Consider the following 23,774-nt stretch of genomic DNA (forward strand, 5'->3'; position numbering starts at 1 on the left):
TGGCTCATCAAACAACTGAATAAGAAATATAATATATCGGTGAGCAAAAACCAGGAAAAACCTTCAATAACATAAAACAAAACAACATGAAGCACTTTTTCAAACACATTAGATACAAATATGATCACGATACCTGCTACATCAACTTTGACAACAATAGCAAAAAGCTAGCCAAACAACAACATTCAACTTGACATAACACGAAAACAGTTACAGAAAATAGAAATAGAGTTTTTGAGAAAAATATTAAATTTAGAACTAAAAGAAAGAAATATTCAAATCAAACTCATAAAAAAAGACTTGACACATATTAAAATGACACTCAAAAACAAACTGGAAGAAAATGACCATCGGGAAATTTTCAGTAATCAAAATATTTATTACAATAACACATTGTCTGCTACAGAAATTAATCTAAATGAAAAACTTAAGACACAAATTAACAAGAATATAGAGAAATACGAGAGTGAACAAAGATTCGATGATAAACAAGACCAACATCGATATACCCCAAGAGTGTCGTTGGGTATTATCGATGGGGAAAAAATTCGCAGTATCGGTAACAAGGAAAACGTTCTCACCAATACACTTAATCGCTGACTTGGAACAGAACATTCAGACAATAGACGACAATATTGAACATTCAAATATTAACACACAAAACAATAAAGTACGGGATAACATAATATACACAGGAATTACATACATACCAGGCTTAACGGACAACAAAAGTTTGAGAAATATCATAAACAACAACAACGTAAGATTTGCGCACAGACCACACTGCACTCTAAATAAAATTTTTACACGAACAAAAGACACAATCGAAAAGGAGCAACAACATAATGTGATATACGAAATCAAATGCAAGGGGAAAGCTGGCGAAGACTGCAACAAAATTTATATAGGGACAACAAAAAGATCATTAGGAATACGAATAAGCGAACACAAAGCAGACGCAAGAAACAAGAAGACCTCTACGGCACTTTCACAACACCTATCAATACACAATCACTCAGCTGATTTTTCGAATGCGCGTATATTGGACATAGAAAGAGGAACAAAAACAAGGCTATCACTAGAGGGCTTGCGAATACAACAAAGAATAAAATACTGTGTAAACTTCAAAGAAGACTAAGACAATATCAACTGTGCTTACTTCACAGCAATCAAAAAGCACACAGTTTGATGAGATGCGCAACGAAAAGGATGCAGCGCGAATATATGTATATAGTTTTGAAAAAAAAAATTTTTTATTTAATTGAATGTAATGTAAGTGAAATCCTCAATGTTGTGTAAAATGTTTATTTTGCAAATAATTTTTTTATGTTATTAATAAAAACAGATCTCCCTGAGGAAGGTACAAAATGTACCGAAACGCGTAGGAGGATAAAGGAAAACTTAGTTTTTCGCCAAATAGCTCTTATAAAAAATAGCGCAAACATAATAAACATTGGCCCATCAAACAACTGAATTAAATGTTTTTGTTTTTTGGCTATGCGAACGAACTATCTTAGCTCCCAAAAATGATCATGTTAACAAAATCAATGATCGCATTCAAAACCAGTTTCCTGGTGAAGTGACGAAATATAATTTGATGGACACAGTTACAGATGAAGATAAAATTGTGAATTATCCAATTGAATTTCTAGAACCAAAAGGAATGCCTGTGCATATATCAACTTTAAAAATTGGCTCACCAGTCATGCTTCTTCGAAATTTAAACCCACCAAAATTGTGCAATGGAACCAGACTTTGCGTTTAGAAATGAATGCCGAATGTAATCGAAGCAACTATCATCTGCATTAAAAGCAAAGGTGAAGATGTGCTCACACCACGGATCCAAATGATTCCTACAGATTTGCCATTCAATTTTAAGCACTTACAGTTTCCTGTACGCCTTGCTTTTGCAATTACAATCAACAAAGCACAAGGGTAATCGCTTACTGTTGCAGGCTTAATTTAGAGAACCTGTGCTTTTCTCATGGCCAGCAATATGTTGCTTGCTCTAGAGTTGGAACACCAAAAAATGTGTTTATCTTTGCATCGACCGAATAAACCAAAACTATTGTGTAACCACATGCATTACAATAAGATACAAGAATAAAATGTTTTAGCAGAAAATTTCACCACGGATTTAGTCCGAAAATTGGATTATGTCTTCAACACCCTTATTTAAAATATATAAAAATGAAGTTATAGCTTATTTTTGTTGAATATTTGAATGCAAAACTATCTTTCCAAGCAAAACACTTTAAAATTTCTGGCACTGCAATCTTTTGATGACCCAATGAACTCAAAAGAAAAATTTCGGTTCCGTATTGGTAGAGCGACGAAATATGCATCGAGAGCAATACTTAAATCCCCACCAGATATGCGTGCACCTATTTTCAGGTACATAACAGTTAAACGTGTTATCGCATAAACGTTGCTTCACAATAAGTTTTTTTTTTTTCACTGTTTAGTTTTTATTTTCCCTACTATAATTATTTGTCAACCTTTATTTTTTACATTGCTTGATAACTATTATGATCAATAACTTTTATTTTCGTTGGCGGAAAAGGAGGAAAAAACCTATCCTCTACTATGGAGTCCTTGGTGAACAGCCACACAAAAAAGAACCTACCTCAAAAAATTACAGGCGGTATGCGGGCTTTTAATGGCCGAAACTCAGTGCCTTGGTGCAGCTTGAGAATAGACCATACGGCCATAGTAGTAAACTGTCATCAATTACAAGACTAAAATACTACCTGGTTTGATTACAGGCACGCTAGAGGTGGATGGTTGGCGCAAGGGTGCCCAAATGACGAACGAGGCGATACACGTGTACACCGATGCTTCCAAATTAAAGTAGTAACCACAACAAAAGCAGTAAAAACACTGGAAGAAAATAACTTAAACTACAGGCGCGTCAACTTTTATATTGACAGTCAAGCAGCAATTCACAATATAAATAACCTCGCATAGCCCAGCATCTAAAAGTGTGTTAAAGTGTAAGTAATCCCTGGAAAGAATCGGGACAGGGAGAAGCATATATGCAAATTGGGTCCTATGGGAATATATAGATGTGGAAATCCGGATGAACTAGCAAACAAGGGCGCATCCCTCGTCGTGTACTCCGTAGACCTTCCCATTACATCAGGGGAGATTAAGAGAAGGCGAGAGTTGCACATGACCGACCAAGGGGGAAAAACGTGGTCTGGCCCCAAGCGCGGAGCTGCAAAGTATCGAAAATCATGTGTCGATATTACAACCTTATACTAACAAAGTTACTCCTGTCATTAAAAAGCAAAGAATGCAAACTCAAGTCGGGTATTCTAACTCGACACTGCCTTCTGTTGTCACATGCCTTTAAATTAGGCTTGGCCAGTGATAGCAGATGAAGGAAGTGCGGTAGGAAACAATCTAGCACGTTTTGTGTTCGCGCCCTTCACTTGCCTAGCTGAGACTCCAGCTATTAGGAGCTATGAAGCTGTCAGATTTAGAAGCAGCAAATGGCATAGGACCCAGAAAGCTTCTAGTATTTGCCAAGAGGACGATGTTATTTTATAATATAGGTCCTGGTACAGTTTGGTCATTAAAAAAACTTCTGGCAACAATACGGACTAATTCATTCTATAAGAGGTTCCCGCGGACCAGCCAGTTCAACCTAACCGTATCCAGTTAGAAAAATGTTTTACTAAGCGGGGTCGCCCCTCATCATTGATTTGGGAGCCACTTCGAGTGTATTTCTGTCATGAAAAGCTTCTCAGTGAAAACTCACCTGCCCTGCCGTTCGGAGTCGAAATACAACGGCATATGATTTTAAAATTGTTCGAGTATAAATTCGTAATTTCGGGTATGCGGGAAAAACATGTCAAACTTGTTTTACTGAAGGAGCAGATGTTATAAAGAAGCCTTCTTTAAAAGTATTTTAACAGATGAATCAGTCTGTATATTGAAATTAAACTGATAAGTATAGTAAAGTATAATAAAGTCAGCTTTATTGCTATAACTGAATGCCGATTAAAATATGCGTAATTTTAATTTTTTTTACTCTAATCGCAATTTCGGGAACGCAAACTCTAACTTTATTTAAAATATAGAATTTTTTCCGCAGTTTCCGTAAATTTATACACACTGCGATCATTCCGATTGAATCAAAATGCATTTCGAATATTAGTTGCAAGCAGACCTGTTAAATAATGATTACTAATGGTAATGATTAGCCGTTCCATTGATTATTTTCTTTAAACGCCCTTGACTATTTTTGATTATTTTTCCGCTTTGTTGAAAGAAAAGTTCTTGTTTGTTTCATGCACGGAATAATTTCTATATACATGTACATTTTAGGATGCAATATTAAATCGTAACCGCTTATCGAGGCAAATATACACGTGCAACATATAGGGCGAATGGTATATGAGCGTTGATCTAAGCATATTCTCCGGTAAGTATATATACATGTGCATTATTACACTCATTATTTGTACTATAATAAATCTCTAGAAAATCGTGTCTGTACATCCAAGATTTCTAAAAAAAAATGAGTGTACTTGACGTTTGGAATGTCGTAGAATCCATCGGCACCACTTTTTTCTGTTTGTCTGTTTATCGGTTTGTCTGTTTGTCTGTATGATATCGATAATCTCGGAAACTAACTAACGGATTTTTATGAGACTTTCACAGATGGATAGCCTGTAATCCAGAAGGAAATCTAGAACTTATTTCATTAAAATCGCGTGAGAAACAAAAAAGATATAGTTGTTTAAGCTATAATTAAGCTACTTTTAAGAATTTTTTTTTTGAAAAACGAAGGAAAATGCACTTAGTTTCCAAACAAATATCAAATAATGCCTTTGCAAAGTTTTTTTTCAATTTCAGATAAATTAAAAATCAAATTCATGAATAGATACAGTGGCGTACCAAAAAAAATTATTTCACGCTGCCATATTACGATAATCGGTTAAAATGAGGTTACCTAAAACCTCTAAATATGCGTACAATATGGGCATCAAACAATAGAGGAAGGTCACAGGTTTCATTTGAATTTTGTGATATTTCGATAAATTAGTCGATAACTGAGTTATCGGTCAAAATGTATTTGCTCCAAAATCTATAAATTTACCTACAATATGAAATACTTTTAGCTAAGATTTTAAACCTTTTTGTCGCGCGAATCGGAAGCACCGCACGAAAGAGAAATTCGTCTTAGTTTGCAGGATACTCTGATCATTTAGACAACAGGTTCAGAACTTCGAGACAGAACATGGTGCTATCGGTCAGTGCTGAGTCGTGACATACACCGAGAGCACCATGTTCTGTCTCGAAGTTCTGAACCTGTTGTCAAATGATCAGCGTATCCGCTCCGCAAACTTAAGGTCACAGGAAACAAGTGACCAAAGGGACAATAGGCAGATGGCTGAACGTGAAAGTCACGCGCTGTCTCGCGAATTAGAAACCCCCCCTGAGAGAAAAATTCCTTTAAGTACGCAGCAAGTTAGGACAAATTTAAATCGCTTCTTTGAAAATGAGGAAGAACAACTTATACGACTCAGCAATGACCGAGAGCGCCACATATTGTCTCGAGGTTCTGAACCTGTTGTCGAAAGAGAATGCCGTTTAAATGATCAACGCATCCGCTCAGCAAACTTAAGGTTACAGGAAACAAGTGACCAAAGGGCCAATAGGCAGATGGCTGATCGTGAAAGTCACGCCCTATCTCGCGAATTAGAAACCTCCCCTGAGAGAGAAATTCGTTTAAGTACGCAGCAAGTTGGGAAAAATTTAAATCGCTTCTTTGAAATGAAGAAGAACAACATATACGACTCAGCAATGACCGAGAACGCCACATATTGTCTCGAGGTTCTGAACCTGAAAGGGAGTACCGGTTAAATGAGCAGCGCATCCGCTCAGCATGTCCAAGGTTATGCCAAACAAGTAATGAAAGGGTCGATATATTGAACGCCGATTGTGAGCATAGGACGTCCAAAACGTTTTCGCATCGTGAGGAAGGTTTGATAAATGATCGACATCGCCATAACATTACTAGAATGCTGGAAAGTAGCAACCAACAACGCAGCAGTATAGTTTTGACTGCAGAAAATTACGAACGCCTACGTGAAGATCAAGAAACATACAGAGCCAACGAGAGGGAAAGAATACGCGGAATGCGGCAGTTGGAGCCAGAGGAAAATCGCCAAGTTCGCCAGCATGTTGACCGCGTGCGACATACACTAAATAGGGAACAAAATGACTCTGAAGAGCTTCCACCAAATATTGATGTAGGTAACGGCTTACTCTCCTGAATTACTAAGACAAAAAGTGCTTTTGCATATAACCCTTTAGTAGATTATGCTTAATACTCATTAATTGGCGAAATGAATTTGAAATGCGGATTTTGTGAAGCCCTTAAATTCCAAAAAGGAAAGGTTGGAAAGTCAGTTACGAAATTTTCCTAAATCCGCCTGAAGTTTTGAAAGCTCTGCTCAACGGTGATCACTCGCAGTCAAAGCACTTTTTAGAAAACATTCGTGCGTATAACAGTGCAATTCAAATGACATCTTTTGGAGCAAAACAAGTGACGGAAGGACCTTTTATGCCTACCTTCAAAGTCCAAGGGCAGGTTTATCACCTTATTGGTTCATTGTTACCCGAGAATGAGCCAAAGTTCATGCAAATATATTTCGTAGCGAATTATGAAGATCAGGCGGCTATTAGAAACGAAAACTTTCTACAACTTAATCGTAGTCTGATATCTATTCTGCAAAATATGCTACATGATGTAAATCCATACGTTCGCGATTTTAAAAATGCCCTTGATTTCGTTCCCGAAGAGCAAAATAATAATTATGAATTTGTAATATGTGCTGATAAAAGGCCCGCAACAGAACATCCAAGAAGGTACAATCCTCCTACTACAAATGAAGTTGCAGTTGTTTTAGTTGAACAAGAGTGTGAAAGGCGCGATATTGCTTTGCGCACTTATGACGATCGTCTTCATCGTATATACGAGACACATCGATCATACGATGCGTTTCAATACCCATTAATTTTTTGTCACGGGGAAGATGGATATAACTTTGAATTACATCAAATTATCCCTACTACTAGATTGCCAAACCCACATAAAAAGTTGTAGTCACAACAATTTTACGCATACATGCTACAGATAAGAGCAAACAGTTTTGTATACTTGCAAAGATTTCGTGGACTATTTAATCAGTTTATCGTCGATATGTATGCTAAAATTGAAACCGAGCGTTTGGTTTACATACGGACTAATCAAAGATGGTTGCGTGCTGAGGAGTATGTGCACTTACGTGATGCTATGCAACAAGATGGAAAATTTGGGCAGATTAGTAATACTTCCGTCCAGTTTTACGGGAGGTCCACGATACATGCACGAACGTACACAGGATGCTTTTCGCTACGTTAGAAAATATGGAAAGCCTGATCTCTTTATAACGATGACAACAAATCCGAAGTGGGCTGAAATTACACAGCAACTTTTGCCTGGTCAAAATGCATACGATCGAAACGACATAATAGCTAGAGTGTTCCACTTAAAATTTAAAGCTCTAATACGCCTAATTACAAATGAGAATCTGTTTGGGTCTGCTTTGTGCTTTATGTACAGCGTTGAGTGGCAAAAAACGAGGTCTACCACATGCACATGTACTTCTCTGGTCGGAAGACAAAATACGCCCTAACGATATTGATAATGTGATAAGTGCCGAATTTCCAGACAGCAACACAGATGGCACACTATTTGACATAGTAAGAACACACATGGTCCATGGTCCTTGCGGGATATTAAATAGCAAATCTCCATGCATGCAGGACGGCCGATGCTCGAAAGATTATCCACGGGCACTTATAGATTACTTTAAGATTACGTATTGAAAATATAATTTTGGACAATAGATGGGTCGTACCATATTCACCTGTACTCTCCAAAACGTTTCAGGCCCACATCAACGTGGAAGTGTGCAGTAGTGTATCATCCATTAAATATATATGCAAGTATATAAATAAGGGCAGTGAACAGGCAACGTTTGCGTTAAGCAATGAGAATGACGAAATAACTAGATTTCAATCAGGGCGTTATATAAGCTCTTCAGAGGTCGTTTGGAGAATATTAAGCTTTCCCATTCATGAGCGATATCCCCCTGTAGTGCATTTGGAGGTTCATTTAGGAGGGCAAAGGATATACTGCAATTGCGAAAACGTAACAGATCGAGTAGAAAGCCCGAGGCAAACCACTTTACTGGCATACTTTCGGCTTTGCGAAAGAGACAGGTTTGCGAGGACGTTAATGTATGAGGAGGTTCCCTCTTATTACACGTATGATAAGCAAAGAGCTGTTTTTAACCGCAGGAAACGGGGCAGATCTGTAGATGGGGAGCCCGGCATTTTTAAGGAACATGTCATTGGACGTGTATATATGGTTCATCAGAACAATGCCGAGTGTTTTCCTTGCGGTTGTTGTTGCATACAGTACGAGGACCTACTTCCTTTTCGGACCTTCGTACTTTTTTGGGAATTGAATATCCCACTTTCCGCCATGCTTGCCGAGAACGCCACTTGCTTGACGATGACAAGCATTGGGATGATGCTATATCCGAAGCAAGCATTAGTGACAGTCCAAGCCGGTTGCGACATTTGTTTTGCGTTTTAGTGGTATTTTGTTCTCTATCGAATCCTATGGCTCTCTGGGTAAAACACAAGGATAAGCTGTCAGAAGACTATCTCAGAAGCATGCGACGCCATATTGAAGGGGAAATTAACAACGTAATGCGGGACAGAGCTGTTAATTAATGCTTAATCGAACTTCAGAATACAGTTTTGTCAATGGGGGGAACTTACTATCCCAATACGGCTTACCCGAACCATCTATAGACGGTGAACGCGTGAACTGGGAATACGCAAGCGAAATTTCGTATAATCCTACAGAACTTGCGGACACTCTACGTAATGGCATTCAACGTTTAACGGATGAGCAAAGAGGAGTATTCGAACGCGTTTGTTATAGTGCCGATAATGAAGTAGGTGAGATTTTGTTTCTAGATGCCCCTGGTGGGACAGGAAAAACTTTCCTTAATAAAATTGTTTTGGCAAAGGTGCGAGCTCAAGGCAAAATTACTCTGGCAGTGGCTTCATCTGGTATAGCTGCAACTTTATTACCTGGTGGTAAAACTGCCCATTCCATGTTCAAAATCCGCTTACACTTTGATATCAAAGAATATCCAATGTGCAACATAGCAAGAAATTGCGAAAAAGCCAGCGTTATTCGTGACTGTGTGTTGGTAATATGGGATGAATGCACCATGGCGAACCGGACAGCCGTAGAAGCTGTGGACAGAACGCTGAGGGATATACGCCAAAATGACCAAGTTATGGGTGGTGTTACTTTTCTCTTTTGTGGAGATTTTCGGCAGATACTACCGGCCATGCCACGTGGTACAAGAGCAGATGAAATACGAGCGTCTTTGAAGAGCTCATGTTTATGGTGTAACATTAAAAGAATTCATTTAACAGAAAATATGCGCGCTCGAATCGGAGGCAACATAAATGCGCAGTACTTCTCCGAAATATTGCTAAAAATTGGAAAAAGTACATAACCCGAAGAAGAGGGCAAAATTACACTGCTCGATAATTTGTGCCGTACCGTACATTCTTTGCAAGAACTAATTTCTACTATTTATAATGATCTAGGAGTATGTCATGATAACTTTTGGCTTTGCGAGAGGGCTATCTTGACGCCACGAAATGACCAGGTTTTGAAAATCAATTCGTATATACTCAACGATATTTAGGGAGAGGAGGTCGAATACTTTTCAATCAACAGAGTTTTGGAGCAAGATGACTCAACAAATTTCCCCGTGGAGTTTTAAATAGCCTTAGTGCACCTGATACTAGGTACAAACACACACCAAATTATCAATTTATACTATTTGGGCAATTTATTACGCAATTTGTCATATAATAAATTGTAATAATAAATTTCCAATTTAAAAAAAATTGCGTAATAAATTGTTTCAAACTGCAAATGCAACATTGTAAAGTGTGTTTATTGAGTATATTTAGACGTCAGTTACTCATGGCTTAACTGTGTGGTTGGCTCATCTCATCAGCTGATTTTATGTCTTTCATTTCACTGGAGTAGGGATTGTCAAAAGAAGATGGCAAACTCAAAATGAAACCAAAACATTCAACACATTTTCTTACAACACACAAACATTTCAAAGTTTTATGTTTTCATTCCATTTCATTCGCCTAATAATGTGCGTGTTCATTTTGACAGTCTGAACAAAGGTATGTTCTTGCTGTAGAGATGAGCCAACCAGCTATCAAATTACTATTGTGTAAGCTAAATCGAGTTGTATGAACAGCACTCAATTCAAATCGAAATTTCCTCAATTTATTTTTCTGTTTGAACATAGTATAACACTTCCACATCAAACGCTGTTTATAAGGAAGCATTATAAAACAATTCTTTTTTTTAAATAAGCATTAAAAATGTTAAACTTTGTATCACAACTTAACTCTCCACACATACACAAAATTCACACTGAAGAGCTTGGAATAATTTTGTTTTATGTGTGCTAAGTATGTAAGCATTCACTTTTATAACAATCATAATGCTATATATGTCTATGTATGCGCATAAGTTATTCTATAACAGTTTTATATAATTCGCCTTAATGTATGCAACAATTAAAAATTAGAAAGTCGTAAAAAGATATCAAAATGAATTCTTTTAAAATTATTCACTCAACAAAAAATTATTATTTTTTCCAACCTAATTTGTAAAAACTAACAATTTTAAAAATGTGTATGTAGTTTTTTTTGTCAAACTCAACGATTTTGCAAGCGAAATAAACATGTATGTACCCATATATAAAAAAACTTTCTTTTATTCTCTGGTATATCAACAGGATCTGTAAATATTTTCTGTTTTATATTTTGAATGTGTATGTATATCCATATATGTATGTAAGTTACGGCTTAAAACTTTTAACCGATTGAAGCAATATTTACTGATTTTATAGCATGCTTTAGCGCTAGGCTTAGACAAAAGAACTGAAAATAAGATATGGTAATAGCAATATGGGGAAGAGTGAAGAAAATACCGAAAAGAGGTTGAGCACGAGATAAGAAGAATGGGATCGCCAGAAAAAGGCACAGAGTAAAGTAAGTGGGATGGACCAAGCAATAAAAGGGGAGGAGGGATAATGTGGGAAAATAAATATTGTTTTATATAAACGGAGCCTGCACATGGTTTCGTGATTTAGGTTAGCAGAAATGTTTTAAAAGTTGTTAAGTTTAATACCCAAGATATCGATATTTAAAAAAAAATAAGGGCCACTTTAATATAAATACGCATCCCGAACAACGTCGGGTACCCTGCTAGTAAGGAAATAAAAGAAGTTTTAATCTAATGTACATGGACATATGTTAATAAATTTATCTGGGATATAACAACCTTTGTTTAGACAAGTAATCATGATGATGAGTGTCAACTTCAAGGATCGCTCCAGTTGGAAGTGAAGCTATCAACCATCAACATTAGTATTACTCATACATATTGTTTGCGCATTAGGCATATGACTTAAACATTTTTTGGGGAAAAAATATATATACATGGCATCATGCAATGAGTTTTGATTAATAAAGACGGGTTATGACAATAATTTACCTTATTTTTCTAAAAAAGTCCCGCAGGGAGTACATTGAATGTTTTGCATGTATGGACATATGAGCTTGAATATATATAAGTGCTTGACCAGAACAAAAAGTTGTAATTAAAATCCGCCAATATTTTTCAATCTTCATAAAGTTTAATTATTCATATTCCAATAAATTTTCATATATTCAATTAAAATTATATTATTTTCAATTAAAATTATATTACTATTATAATACTTTCAGCTGGCATTATGCTACTTGTAACGTCATCTTAAAATCATTTATAGTATTTCATCGGAAAAGCTACAATTTAAACGGGATCCACAGTAGCAACCACTTTCATCGTTTTTCGCATTTATAAGCAATTACATATATGTAGAAATCAATTTATAAAATAAATAAAAAGTATTAACAGAGATTTAAATGGTAGGTGTGTCTTATATCTGCGCGAAGTAGAGTCGAATCAATAACATCGCGCTTTTTATTTTGTTTAGAAAATGTATTTTAAAAAGAGTGATAACAATGTAAAGAAAAACGCCAAAAATTGGAAAAAAATTTGATTACATTTGAAAAAAGCAAAACGAAGCGGCGCCAAATACCAAATATTGAAAAAAGTTTGTGTGAGCTATGTAAGATTCCCAAAGAGAGATATAATGCTTTGGCCAACACCGAAAAATCTTCTAAAAATAGATTTAAAACAATTTCAAAAGAATTAATCGATTTGTGGAACAAACTCAATTTTTCGGCAATGGCAAAATCTTCGGTGGAACGAAAAACTGTGAAGCTTCTTGGGCAGTACCGCAAGTTTTTGAAGTATCCGAATTGTAGAAATATTTTGACGGAGTTTGGCTAAGGGTTTGACATTACAAACGAGAAGGGTGAGTGGCTAAGCAAGGAAGACAAAGATTTATACCAAATACAAAAAGGGTCTAATGGAGAAGCAGGATGCACTAAAAATAAAAAACTAGAGTACATCCCTCTAAAAATTAAGCGGGTGCAGAAACAGCAACCTAGTGATGATGAGTGTTCAGTAGGTAGATCAGAATCAGTGATTTCGACAAATACTGAATACCAAGAGGCTAGCGAGTGTGACTACTATGATCAGCCTGAAAAAATATCAAAAAAAATCATCAACAACTGCAGGCGTTGTTTTAGTGACAAAAGCCAACGTAAGTACAAGAAAACCAACAAAAATTTGCAAAGAACTGGCAGAATCGGGAGTTGAAATACCTAGACCTTCGCAATTTGGAATTTACAAAGCTTTCATAAGATCAGCAGAGGTACTAGATAATACTTTCAAGAAAGAATTAAAAAAAGAATAATGGTGTCTCCATTTCGATGGTAAAAAGTTTGGAAAAAAAGGAAGTTGAGGTCATAGTTCCTAAAAATTAAAACAGAGAAGTAAAGTTGGCTGTTCTAGAGCTTGAAAACGGAAAATCATCGACTAAATATAATGGAATTAAAGATACTTTACATAAATATGACTTATTTAAATCGATAAAAATGATAGTTTTTGATACTACAAACGTTAACATCGGAATACGAAATGGCGTTGTTAGTCTATTTCAAACTTATTTCAACAGTATTTCCTTACCTCAGCAATAGATTGGCTGTCAGCACCATGTTCTTGATCTTATTTTAAGACATGCAATGGATGAATTATTAAATGGCAAAACATCATCTCCAAATATTACGTATGATTTGTTTTCGAATCTAATAGCTGACTACGACTATCTGAAAAACATCTTTAAACAAAATAATAAGCGGTTACAGGTAGAGAATATTAAATGGCGTGACGATATGCAATATTTGTTTGAGCTGGGAAAAGCCTTCAGGTACTACGAGAAAAACAATGAGTTTCCTTATATACAATTCAAACCCTTGCCACCATTAAGTAACGCTCGATGGAATTCGAGGGCAATACTTGCCATTTTATCCTTTATTCTCATGCCGAATTTGAAGGATCTATTACTTCCAGTTTGCAGATTTATATGCGGTACATGGTACGATGTTTGGTTCTCTGACCACCGATTTCATGAAGATGATTTTGCATTATTGGAACAATCGCTCGTTAAGTATAAAAAAGCACACACAAGTTTTCTAAAACACTGGGTGAAAGAGGAATCCGTCATTATTAACCAACAGCGTAGTAATATCTGCGCGGAGCGAGCGATAAAGGTAGTTGGGGATATAGTTTATGTGTACAAAACGCCTCGTAATTTAAATTAAAAGTTTATTTCTTTAAATTCACATTATTTTAAACAATTTGCTTACACAGGGCACACAGTAATGTTTTAAGGTTAATTAAATATTTGAATAAATGATGAAAAATTAAGTGAAACGTAAAGTATCATTTCTCAGTGTACAAATGCCGTTCCCTGCGTAAGGTTTTTGCAATAAATATTTGAAAGAACATTATTTTTGTTGTTTTTTCACCATTTCTCATCCTCTAGTAATAGGTATTTTTTATTTAAAAAAAGTCATATCCCTATTGGGCATATTGTTTTGTCATAAAACAATACGCACTCCCCAGGCATTCATCGGAAACACTTATAGACCCGATAATTTGTAGGTGGGTATTTACATACATATGTACCCGTATGCCTAGATAAAAGCTCACGATATACTGGTACAACCTCTCATGTACTTTTGTGTACAAAACAATCAAAATAGTGGATTTATTAATTTTGTATACAAAACAAAATTGGCTTGACTTAAGGATGAACCAGAGAGGATCGTTATTATTTTATATAATAATGAGTGTAGCAAATTATGAACGTGCATATACTTACCGAAGAATATGTTTAGATCAACGCTCATATACCATTCCCCTTTATGTTGCATGTATTTATGTATTTGCCTCGATAAGCGGTTATGATTTAATATTGCATCCTAAAATGTACTTGTATGTAGAAATTATTCCGTGCATGCAGTAAACGAGAATTTTTCTTTCAACAGAGCAGAAAAAAAATTAAAAAAAAAAAAAAAAATAAAATAATCAAAAGTAATCAAAAACGCCTTTTTGATTACTTTTGATTATTTTTGATTTTTTTGATATTTTTCAATAATCGGAAAAAATCATGACTTTTTTTATTTTTTTTTCTAATGGTAATCAATTAGTAATTGCTTTTTACGGAAAACAATTGAAATAATCATTGGCCATTAAAATAGGCATCTAATTAATTGATTATTAATGCTAATTCAAATTTAACAGGTCTGGTTGCAAGTTTCCCGAAATAATTTTTTACATTACTTTTCGCGGGTAATTTTTTCATTTTTAACTAAATTTTCCACCTCGATGATTTTGTGTGTTTTACAAAATATTTTAACAATAATTTTCAACATTAACCCTAAAAAAAGAAATGATTGTAGCTACTTAATTTCGCTTTGCTTTGTTTTTTCTAAATATCATCAAACCTTATTTATTTTTTAGGCCTTTACATTTTTTTGTAAAAATCCGTTATTCAGAGGGAAAATTAAATATGTTCATGTTTCATGTTCGGCATATATGTATGATTGAATGTAGGCACATATGTATGGATGTACATTACAGTGGTCTTAAAAATTTGATTTCAGCAAAAAGATTGTACCGCCCCCTCAGATTATTCCTTTGCATGTAAGTAATCAATATCGCAACTCTTAGGCAGATTAACCAGCTTAAGGGGTGGCACATTGCTATTGAAAATTTCGAAACCCTTTTTTTTAATTTTCGAAAATAATGCCCGACAAAATCTTATAAAAAGTTCTAAGTATACTGTTTTACTTATAGTATTGTTACGAATATTAGCAACACTAAGGGGTACTGTCATCTCTAAGCCGATGCTAAGCAGTAACGTGTATTCACATCAATAATTCAATCGTTATGTCTACACATATGTACGTACACGCAGCGGAGAAGCAACGCACAAACACACGCGCATGAGCTGTGAGAGAAGCTATAAAAATTGTGCATCTGTAGTTATAGCTGAGAAACTTATAGCAGATAACCAACTAGTAGATTCCAGAACAGAACCGCCTAGAAATGTCAACGAGGAAACCAAACACTATAAAAAGCAGCAACAGTAGAGGCGCGAAAATCACATGGATTTCAGACGCTATCTAGCGAGCAATAGCACTATTTTTTTGAAATCATTGGTTGTGAAGTATCAGTGTTATTGTGACGTACTTTAATAAAGGCCATTTTGCATTATTAAATATTGGAGTGATTTATTCAACAGTTTAGCGATAAGAACGTTAGTAGAAAATTGCGAATAAGAGGATTTGCAGTAAATTGGTGTCAGAAGAGGAATTGTTGAATAAATTCCGAAGATTTTGAATACAGCTTGGACATGGCAAAGTTTAGTTAATTGAAGATCCAGCAACCGAAGAAGGAGGTGGAGAGCCGTGGATTGAATACAAGCGGCATTAAACTCGAACTTCAGGCACGACTTCGAGAGGCAATGGAAGCAGAAGGAATTAACGTGGAAGAGTATGTCTTTCCTCTTGATGGCGAGGAGACAACAAAAATTTAAGAGAAAAATTAAGCATCGCAGACAGTTACGAGCACAGACTTGAACATGATATTGGCTGCAATACCTGCACAAACATCGACAGTAACATCAATGTCGTCGGAAATGTCCTCTCAACTGGAAGAATAGAAGACATATTTGGCATCTCAACTGGAATCGCAGGAGACACGCATAACATCAAAGATTGAATCACATGAAACGCGTATTTCAGAAATGTCGACACAGATAACAACCAAGATGGAAACACAGTTAGAAGAACAGAAGACATATATGACTGAGCAGTTGAAAGCACAAGAAACTCGCATATCCTCGCAGCTGGAGGCACAGGAAGCAAGGGTATCATCAAATTTTGCATCGCAGGATGCAAAAATCGCACTATTTCAGGCAGAAGTCGATGATTTAAAAGGTCGTATGGAGCAATTACAACTAAATCGGCCGGCTGTTTCAGCAAGCAATCCAAAGGTAAAGACACCGTCCTCTGATGGTTCTGTTCCTTTTCAGGTCTTTAAGCTACAGTTTGAGAAGACCGCAGCAGTGTACAACTGGAATGCTGAAGATAAAGTTGCTGCACTGTTCATGGCATTGAAAGGGCCTACAGCTGAGATTTTACAAACCATTCCAGAGGGCGAACGGAACTGTTATGAAGCATTGATGGGCGCTCTAGAGAGACATTACGGAACTGAGCATAGGAGACAGGTATACCAAATGGAATTACTGAACCGCTTCCAGAAGCCTGGTGAAACATTGCAAGAGTTTGCGTCGGATGTTGAAAGGCTGGCACATTTAGCGAATGCGGACGCACCCGTGGAATACTCTAAAAGGGTAAAGGTTCAGAGCTTTATAAATGGCATACGGGACGTCGAAACAAAGCGAGCTACATACGCAAACCCAAAGCCAACATTCACAGAAACGGCTTCACAAGCTCTGATTCAGGAAACAGCGTCGCTGCTGTGTAAGCCAGTTTTCAAAGCACGTCGTGTGGAAGTTGAAAGAGTTGGTAGACGCAATATTGGAGGCCCTGAAAGGATCGCGACAGCGGAGTGAGAGAGTTATCAAATGCTTCAAATGCGGGAAGCCCGGTCACATTGCACGTCATTGCGATCTTGATCCTAATGGTTGCAACAGCATGAGTGGTTTTAATAACAAAGCTGGAGGGGATGAGCAAGAGCGAGTAAGATGTAGAGTTCGAGAACTATCTCTAGCTATTGAATGTCCTGTGATATCTGTGTCGCAAATTGGAAGGAAATCAAGCAGTCTTACCGTCAGAGGGAATATCGATGGCAAGGAGCGTGTACTGACTGTAGATACGGGCGCATCTCATTCCTTGATTCGATCTGATTTGGTCAACAGGAGAGTAAAGCCATTACCTGGAGCAAGGTTGCGTACGGTCACTGGCGAGTATAACCAAGTCCAGGAAGAAGTGGTATGTGAAGTCTTAATTGGGAATGTCACGGTGCTACACAAACTGGTTGTGGCGGAGATCGTTGATGAAGTCATATTGGGAGTGGACTTCTTAGTTGACCATGATATCAGGATCGATATGCCGAGAAAGATTATGCGATATGAGAACCAGGATGTGCCACTTAACTTCAGTTTGGAAGAAGGGTTCAGCAGTAATCGAGTGCTGATGAAAGAGGTTCGACAAAAACCACAAAAGTCAAAGGCAGCAGATCGGACAAGGGTTGATGGAACGAATGGGCAAAACAAATCAAAACCAAAGGTACCTGCGAGAAAAGCACTGGCATTGACAAAAACAGATGGACGCACAAAAATGATGGAATGAATTTTCCAGAAAGAATGCAAGGGTGGTTTCAAGCCAGCGCGTACTAATGCTGTGAAACATCAAGACGATACTGATGATTTAAGTCAATCCGTCAAGATCAAGCTCTGCGAAGTTCTTCACTGGCAAAAGAACAGAGTATGAGGGAACGGCCCAGGGTAATGAGTAGTAAGATGAAACACCGGCATGACAAGAACTTTAGTTCCGAAGGTTTCTTGGAGGGAGATTGGGTACTGCTATACAACCCTCACCGGCGGAAAGGTGTTCCATCCAAATATCGGTGCAGTTGGAAAGCCCGTACAGAGTTTTCAAGAGGATCAGTGATGTCATATACCGCATACAAACAATTGGGAAACCACGAAATAGAAGGGTGGTTCATTTGGAGAGGCTAGCAGCGGTTAGATCGAGAGATTTGTCTGATCGGGACGATCGGACTTAGGTGGAGGTCAGTGTTACGAATATTAGCAACACTAAGGGGTACTGTCATCTCTAAGCCGATGTTAAGCAGTGATGTGTATTCACATCAATAATTCAATCATTATGTCTACACATATTTACGTATACGCAGCGGAGAAGCAGCGCACAAACACACGCGCATGAGCTGTGAGAGAAGCTATAAAAAATTTCCATCTGTAGTTATAGCTGAGAAACTTATAGCAGATAACCAACTAGTAGATTCTAGAACAGAACCAAACACTATAAAAGGCAGCAGAAGTTGAGGCGCGACAATCACTTGGATTTAAGACGCTATTTAGCGAACAATAGTAGTATTTTTTTGAAAATCAGTTTTATTTAAGCGAGCTATTGGTTGTGAAGTATCAGTGTTATTGTGACGTACTTTAATAAAGGCCATTTTGCATTATTAAATATTGGAGTTATTTATTCATAAGAGGATTTGCAGTAAATTCGTTACAGTATATTTATAAGAAGGAAATGAAAACTGAAGCAGTCAAGCATTTTCCAATGTTTCAGAGCCAATTGACGTATCAAGTCACATATTTCTCCCAAATTGGTTAAGGACCACGCCCATTTTATAAACATTTTTTTAAAGAGCAACTTACTTTCAAAATACCATTATAACAAAAAATTTAAGAAACTTAATGATTTGAAATTTATGTTTCACCCCACCTTTTACGAAAATTTATTATTCTGTGTTTCGATAGCCATTACTGGAAGAAGAATTGAAATATTGTAAAGAAAGTACGCATTGTTATTTTTTATAAGTACGAATATTTCTAGTAAAATTGACCAAAATTATTTAATTTTATTTAACCATCATTTACACCAGTTAAATTCTTAACGACATGAATTCCTATTTAAATCCAGACTCATTATGTCACTTGCACTCAAGCTATTTTTTAAATTAGAAAAAAATTTAAATGGTATCATAATCCTCGTTAAGCGTTGCTGAAAAAGGCAATAAAGCCCATTTCGCGCGTAACTATTTCCAACAACATCTTTATATTTATTGGCTAAATAAAAAACCATTTATTATTTATTATAACAATTGACTTTAGACCAGTGGTCATTAAAATTAAAGCTATGGCTGTGTTAGTAAGACTAAAATCATCGTAGTGATAGTGGTTTAGTTGTTGATAAAAAAACAATGAGGTAGGGCGTTGCGTTTAACGAAATCTTATGCATTATGAGTAGATTGCACGTATTTTTATGGAGAACGGCAGATCAAGCGACACTGGCGCATCTGACATGAAAAAGTAGCAAAGTTCCAACTTTTATTACAAGCAAAGCATAAGAAGAAGAATTCGATAGAAATAAACTTCAATTGATAAGTCTGGCGTGCCTTTATATTTCCAAACGCACCATCTTGCGTGATGTGGCGATTTTACTGACATGCAAAAGATTGCGTTGAGCACATCTATATGAAGAATTTGATTGTGGCTCGGCCATGAAGCTCGAATTGACGCAAAACGGGCCATGGAGTGATTTAAAGTTTATTATTTCAATAAATGAAAGAAATGAGTATGGAAATAACGAAGGAGTTTTATAGATGTTTTGAGATTCATTTAATTGTTATAAATACGCTTGAGGAGAGAAATAGTATATTAACAACTTTTTATAAGGTTTTGCCGGGCATGACTCGAACATTACAAAAAACCCGACTCTGAGCATTTTCAATGGCAATGTGCCACGCCTTAGCCTGAAATTATCTGCCCAAGACTTTGGAAATTAATTACCTATATCCCATACATTACCTATATACCATACAAAGGAATAATTTGAGGGGCGGTACAGCGCTTTTATAAACTTTTATTTTTTTCATACAAAATATGTCCAGTCTAATGTACATATGTCGATATGTATGAGTAAAATAGCGGACACGTGTGAAGGTAAGATTGTTTAAGGTCTTTACTTGTATACATATGTATATATAAATTGAATAAATGGAAGCTTTTTTAGCACCCATACAAATTTCAACAAACAAGAAATATATTAATATTGTAACGAATTTAGTGAAATTCTGCTTATTCCAAATCTTCTGCTGACGTTCGAATCGCTAAACTGTTGAATAAATAGCTCCAATATTCAATAATGCAAAAATGGTTTTTATTAGACTACTTTGAAAGTACTTCACAATAACACTTAACTTCACAACCAATAGCGTGCTTAAATCAAACTGACTACCGACATTATCAGCTTGTGCTACTTTTATACTCTCTGCCTCAAATGTCTAGACATTTCTTCTTCTAGAATTTTCTACTTGGTTGCCAGCCATATGCGTGTGTATTTGTAGTTTATAGCCTTTCACATAGCCATATGGGCGTGTATATGTGAGTACTATTTCGGCGGATGACTACATCTGTGTGTGAGTTATCTCTTCATTGCCTTGTGTGTATGTGGTTAAATGATGATTAATGTGTTTACGTAACTTGCTTTAATGTTTCAGTTGTTGTGAATTTACTTAGTAACAGCTTAGAGATGGTAATATTCGTCACACTGCCCTCCACCTAAGTCTGATTGTCCTGATCAGACAAATTTTCCGGTCTACACGCTGCCAGCTTTTACAAATGAACCACTTTCATTTTGTTTCGTGGTTTTCCAATAGTTTGTATGCGGTAAACTACATCGTTGATTATTTTTATAACTTTGTATGGACCTTCCCAATTACACTGCAATTTCGGTGACAAACCTTTTTTTCATTGTGGGTTGTACAGCAGCACCAAATCTCCTTCCCGAAAACCTTCGAATTAATTGCTTTATCATATCTGGCTTTCATCTTGTCACACATAATCTTTGTTCGTTTTCTTACAAGATCATGTATTTCCCTCATCTCTTCCTCCAAGACACCAGTGAATTTCTTGGCATTTCTCTCCGCATCGGCATTTGTCCCAAACTCCACATCAGCTGGCAGTAGAAGGTCATAGCCAAAAATTACTTTTGCGGGAGTTTGGCCCGTTGTATCATGCTCTGCCGATCAGTAAGCCATCAAGAATAATGGTATGCGTGTATCCCACTCTTTGTGGAACTTGTTCACTACTTTCTTTAAGTGCTCCTCCAATGTTCTATTGAATCATTCCACCATACCATCGGACTGAGGATGCAAAGCAGTTGTCCGTATTTTTCGAATGTCCAATGTTTTACACATTTCTTGGAACACAGCTGATTCAAAATTCCTGCCTTGGTCAGAATGTAACTCCATTGGTACAACATACCTTGCAGCCTAATTGTTTGTAAACACTTTTTCTACTGCTTCCGCTTCTTGATTTGGGATTGGGTATACCCCTGGCCACTTGCTGAAATAATCCATAGTACGTATTTGTTTCCGCATTTGCTAGTAGGGAATGAACCTGCGGCATCCATAGCAATCCTTTCAAATGGCGCACCTTGCTTCATCTGGCCATGACGTCGGGTTTTGGGCCCTTTCGCTCTGCTTCAAACCTCGCAATTCGCAATCCACTAAGTGACCGACTGACGGCAACAAACCCAATAGAATCTCTGCTTAATCTTCTAGAGCGTCTTCGTGATTCCCAGATGACCTCCACTTGGACCATTATGTAGCTCGTCGAGAACGCCAGGAATCCTTTTCCTGGGAACAACTATCAGGTTCCTCTTACATTGACCATCCTCACTCTCCCATACTCGATGCATGCAACCGGATTTCGACTCTAAACTGTTCCACTGTTCCTAATATGACTTCGCAATGGAACTCTCTGCTGACATCTCCTCTCTATTTGGTCTTTCGTTTCATTCGAGCCCTTGAATAACATGTGACAGATCTGTATCTTCTACCTGACACTTCCTTAGTTGTTCCTTGTCCCATTCATCCGTACATGTTATGGTCATTTGCCGGACATCTATAATGTCTGTTTTACCCTCGGCCTTCGAACAGTGCATGCATTCCAAACTACATGGTCTTCGTGACATTGCATCAGCATTTCCATGGGTACTACCTTTTCGATGCTCAATGGAAAAGTCATAGCTTTGCAGTCGCTCGATCCACCGTGCCAATTGTCCTTCTGGATTACGGAACTGGAAGAACCACTTTAACGCTGCGTGATCTGTCCTGACGCGGAATCGCTGCCCGTAGAGGTACTTGTGAAAATGTTTAATGCACTCTACAAATGCCAACAGCTCTCTCCTTCTAACGCAATAGTTCCTCTCTGGTTTTTCAATTGATCGGCTGTAATAGCCAACTACCTTCTCCTGTTCATCGACCAGTTGTGATAAAACGCCTCCTATAGCATATCCGCTCGCATCTGTATCTAGAATAAACGTTGCTCCTGGAATCGGATATGCCAACATTGGGGCAGTGCACAACGGCTCTTTAGATGTTTGGAAATACACTTCTTGTTGGTTCTTCCATTCAAAAGCTTCATTTTTTCTTGTAAACTCGTGGAGGCTATGTGCTACGCTGGTAAAGTTTGGTACAAACAGGCGGTATTATGTGCAAAGCCCAAGGAAACTTCTTAATTAATGCAAGTTCTGTGGTCTTGGCCAATCCTTTACAGCTTTTATATTTTCATTCCCAGTACAGATGCTCTGTCGTTACCTTGTGACCCAAATAATTTACTTTCTTTTTAAACAGCGAACACTATTTGGGACTTAGTTTCAGACCAGCACCAGCTATTCTCTCGAAAACTTCCTCCAAATTCTTAAGATGTTCATTAAATTCTTTCCCAATACGATGATGTCGTCCAGTTACACCAAGCATGCTTTCCAATGTAGTCCTTTCAGTACCTGGTCCATGAGTCTCTCAAAAGTAGCTGGTGTATTACAAAGCCCAACTGGCATCACTGTAAATTGCCAAAGACCATCACCGACCCAGAAGGCTGTTTTCTCTTTGTCTTCCTCCTTCACCTCCACTTGCCGGTAACCGCTTTTGAAGTCCAATGTGGAAAACCATTTCGTACCAGATAGCGAGTCCGGAGTATCGTCAATTCTTGGCAATGGGAAGCTATCCTTTTTCGCAACATCGTTCAACTTGCGGTAGTCCACGGAAAACCTCATGTTTCCTTCTTCTACACAAGTACCACCGATGAGCTCCATGGACTAGCTGATTGTTCGATGACACCGATGTCGCTCATTTCTTGTACGATTTGACTTACAACTTCCCGCTTCGCCAGTTGAACACTACGAGGAGCTTGGCGGATCGGCCTCGCATCTCCAGTGTCAATCTGATGTTTCACAACGTTGGTGCGGCCTGGTTTGGAGCCATCTTGGTCAAATATATTCGCGTACTTTAGGAGCAGTTGTTTTGCCTTACTCTGATAGGCTTCCTCTAGCCCCTGCGTCCATGCCGTGATGTCATTGGAAAGATCAGTATTACTAGATGAAACGTGTTTCTGGAGCTGTTCACA

The 23,774-nt window shown here is 37.3% G+C and overlaps 1 protein-coding gene across 3 annotated transcripts in view; it reads left to right on the plus strand.

The window, feature by feature from the left end:
- dan (protein distal antenna) overlaps positions 1-23,774 on the plus strand; it is a 418,576-nt gene that overhangs the window by 271,115 nt on the left and 123,687 nt on the right. For 2 of the 3 annotated variants that reach the window (XM_067765907.1, XM_067765913.1), the window contains exon 2: positions 4,333-4,429. In XM_067765907.1, coding sequence (XP_067622008.1) covers positions 4,402-4,429 — 28 coding nt within the window. In that variant the 5' untranslated portion in view covers positions 4,333-4,401. Of the gene's footprint in view, positions 1-4,332; positions 4,430-4,911; positions 5,018-23,774 lie in introns of those variants that run through there. The other variant, XM_067765924.1, reaches the window with a different exon arrangement.

This window comes from Eurosta solidaginis, chromosome 1 (assembly GCF_040869045.1).
Source record: "Eurosta solidaginis isolate ZX-2024a chromosome 1, ASM4086904v1, whole genome shotgun sequence".
Lineage (NCBI taxonomy): Eukaryota > Metazoa > Arthropoda > Insecta > Diptera > Tephritidae > Eurosta > Eurosta solidaginis.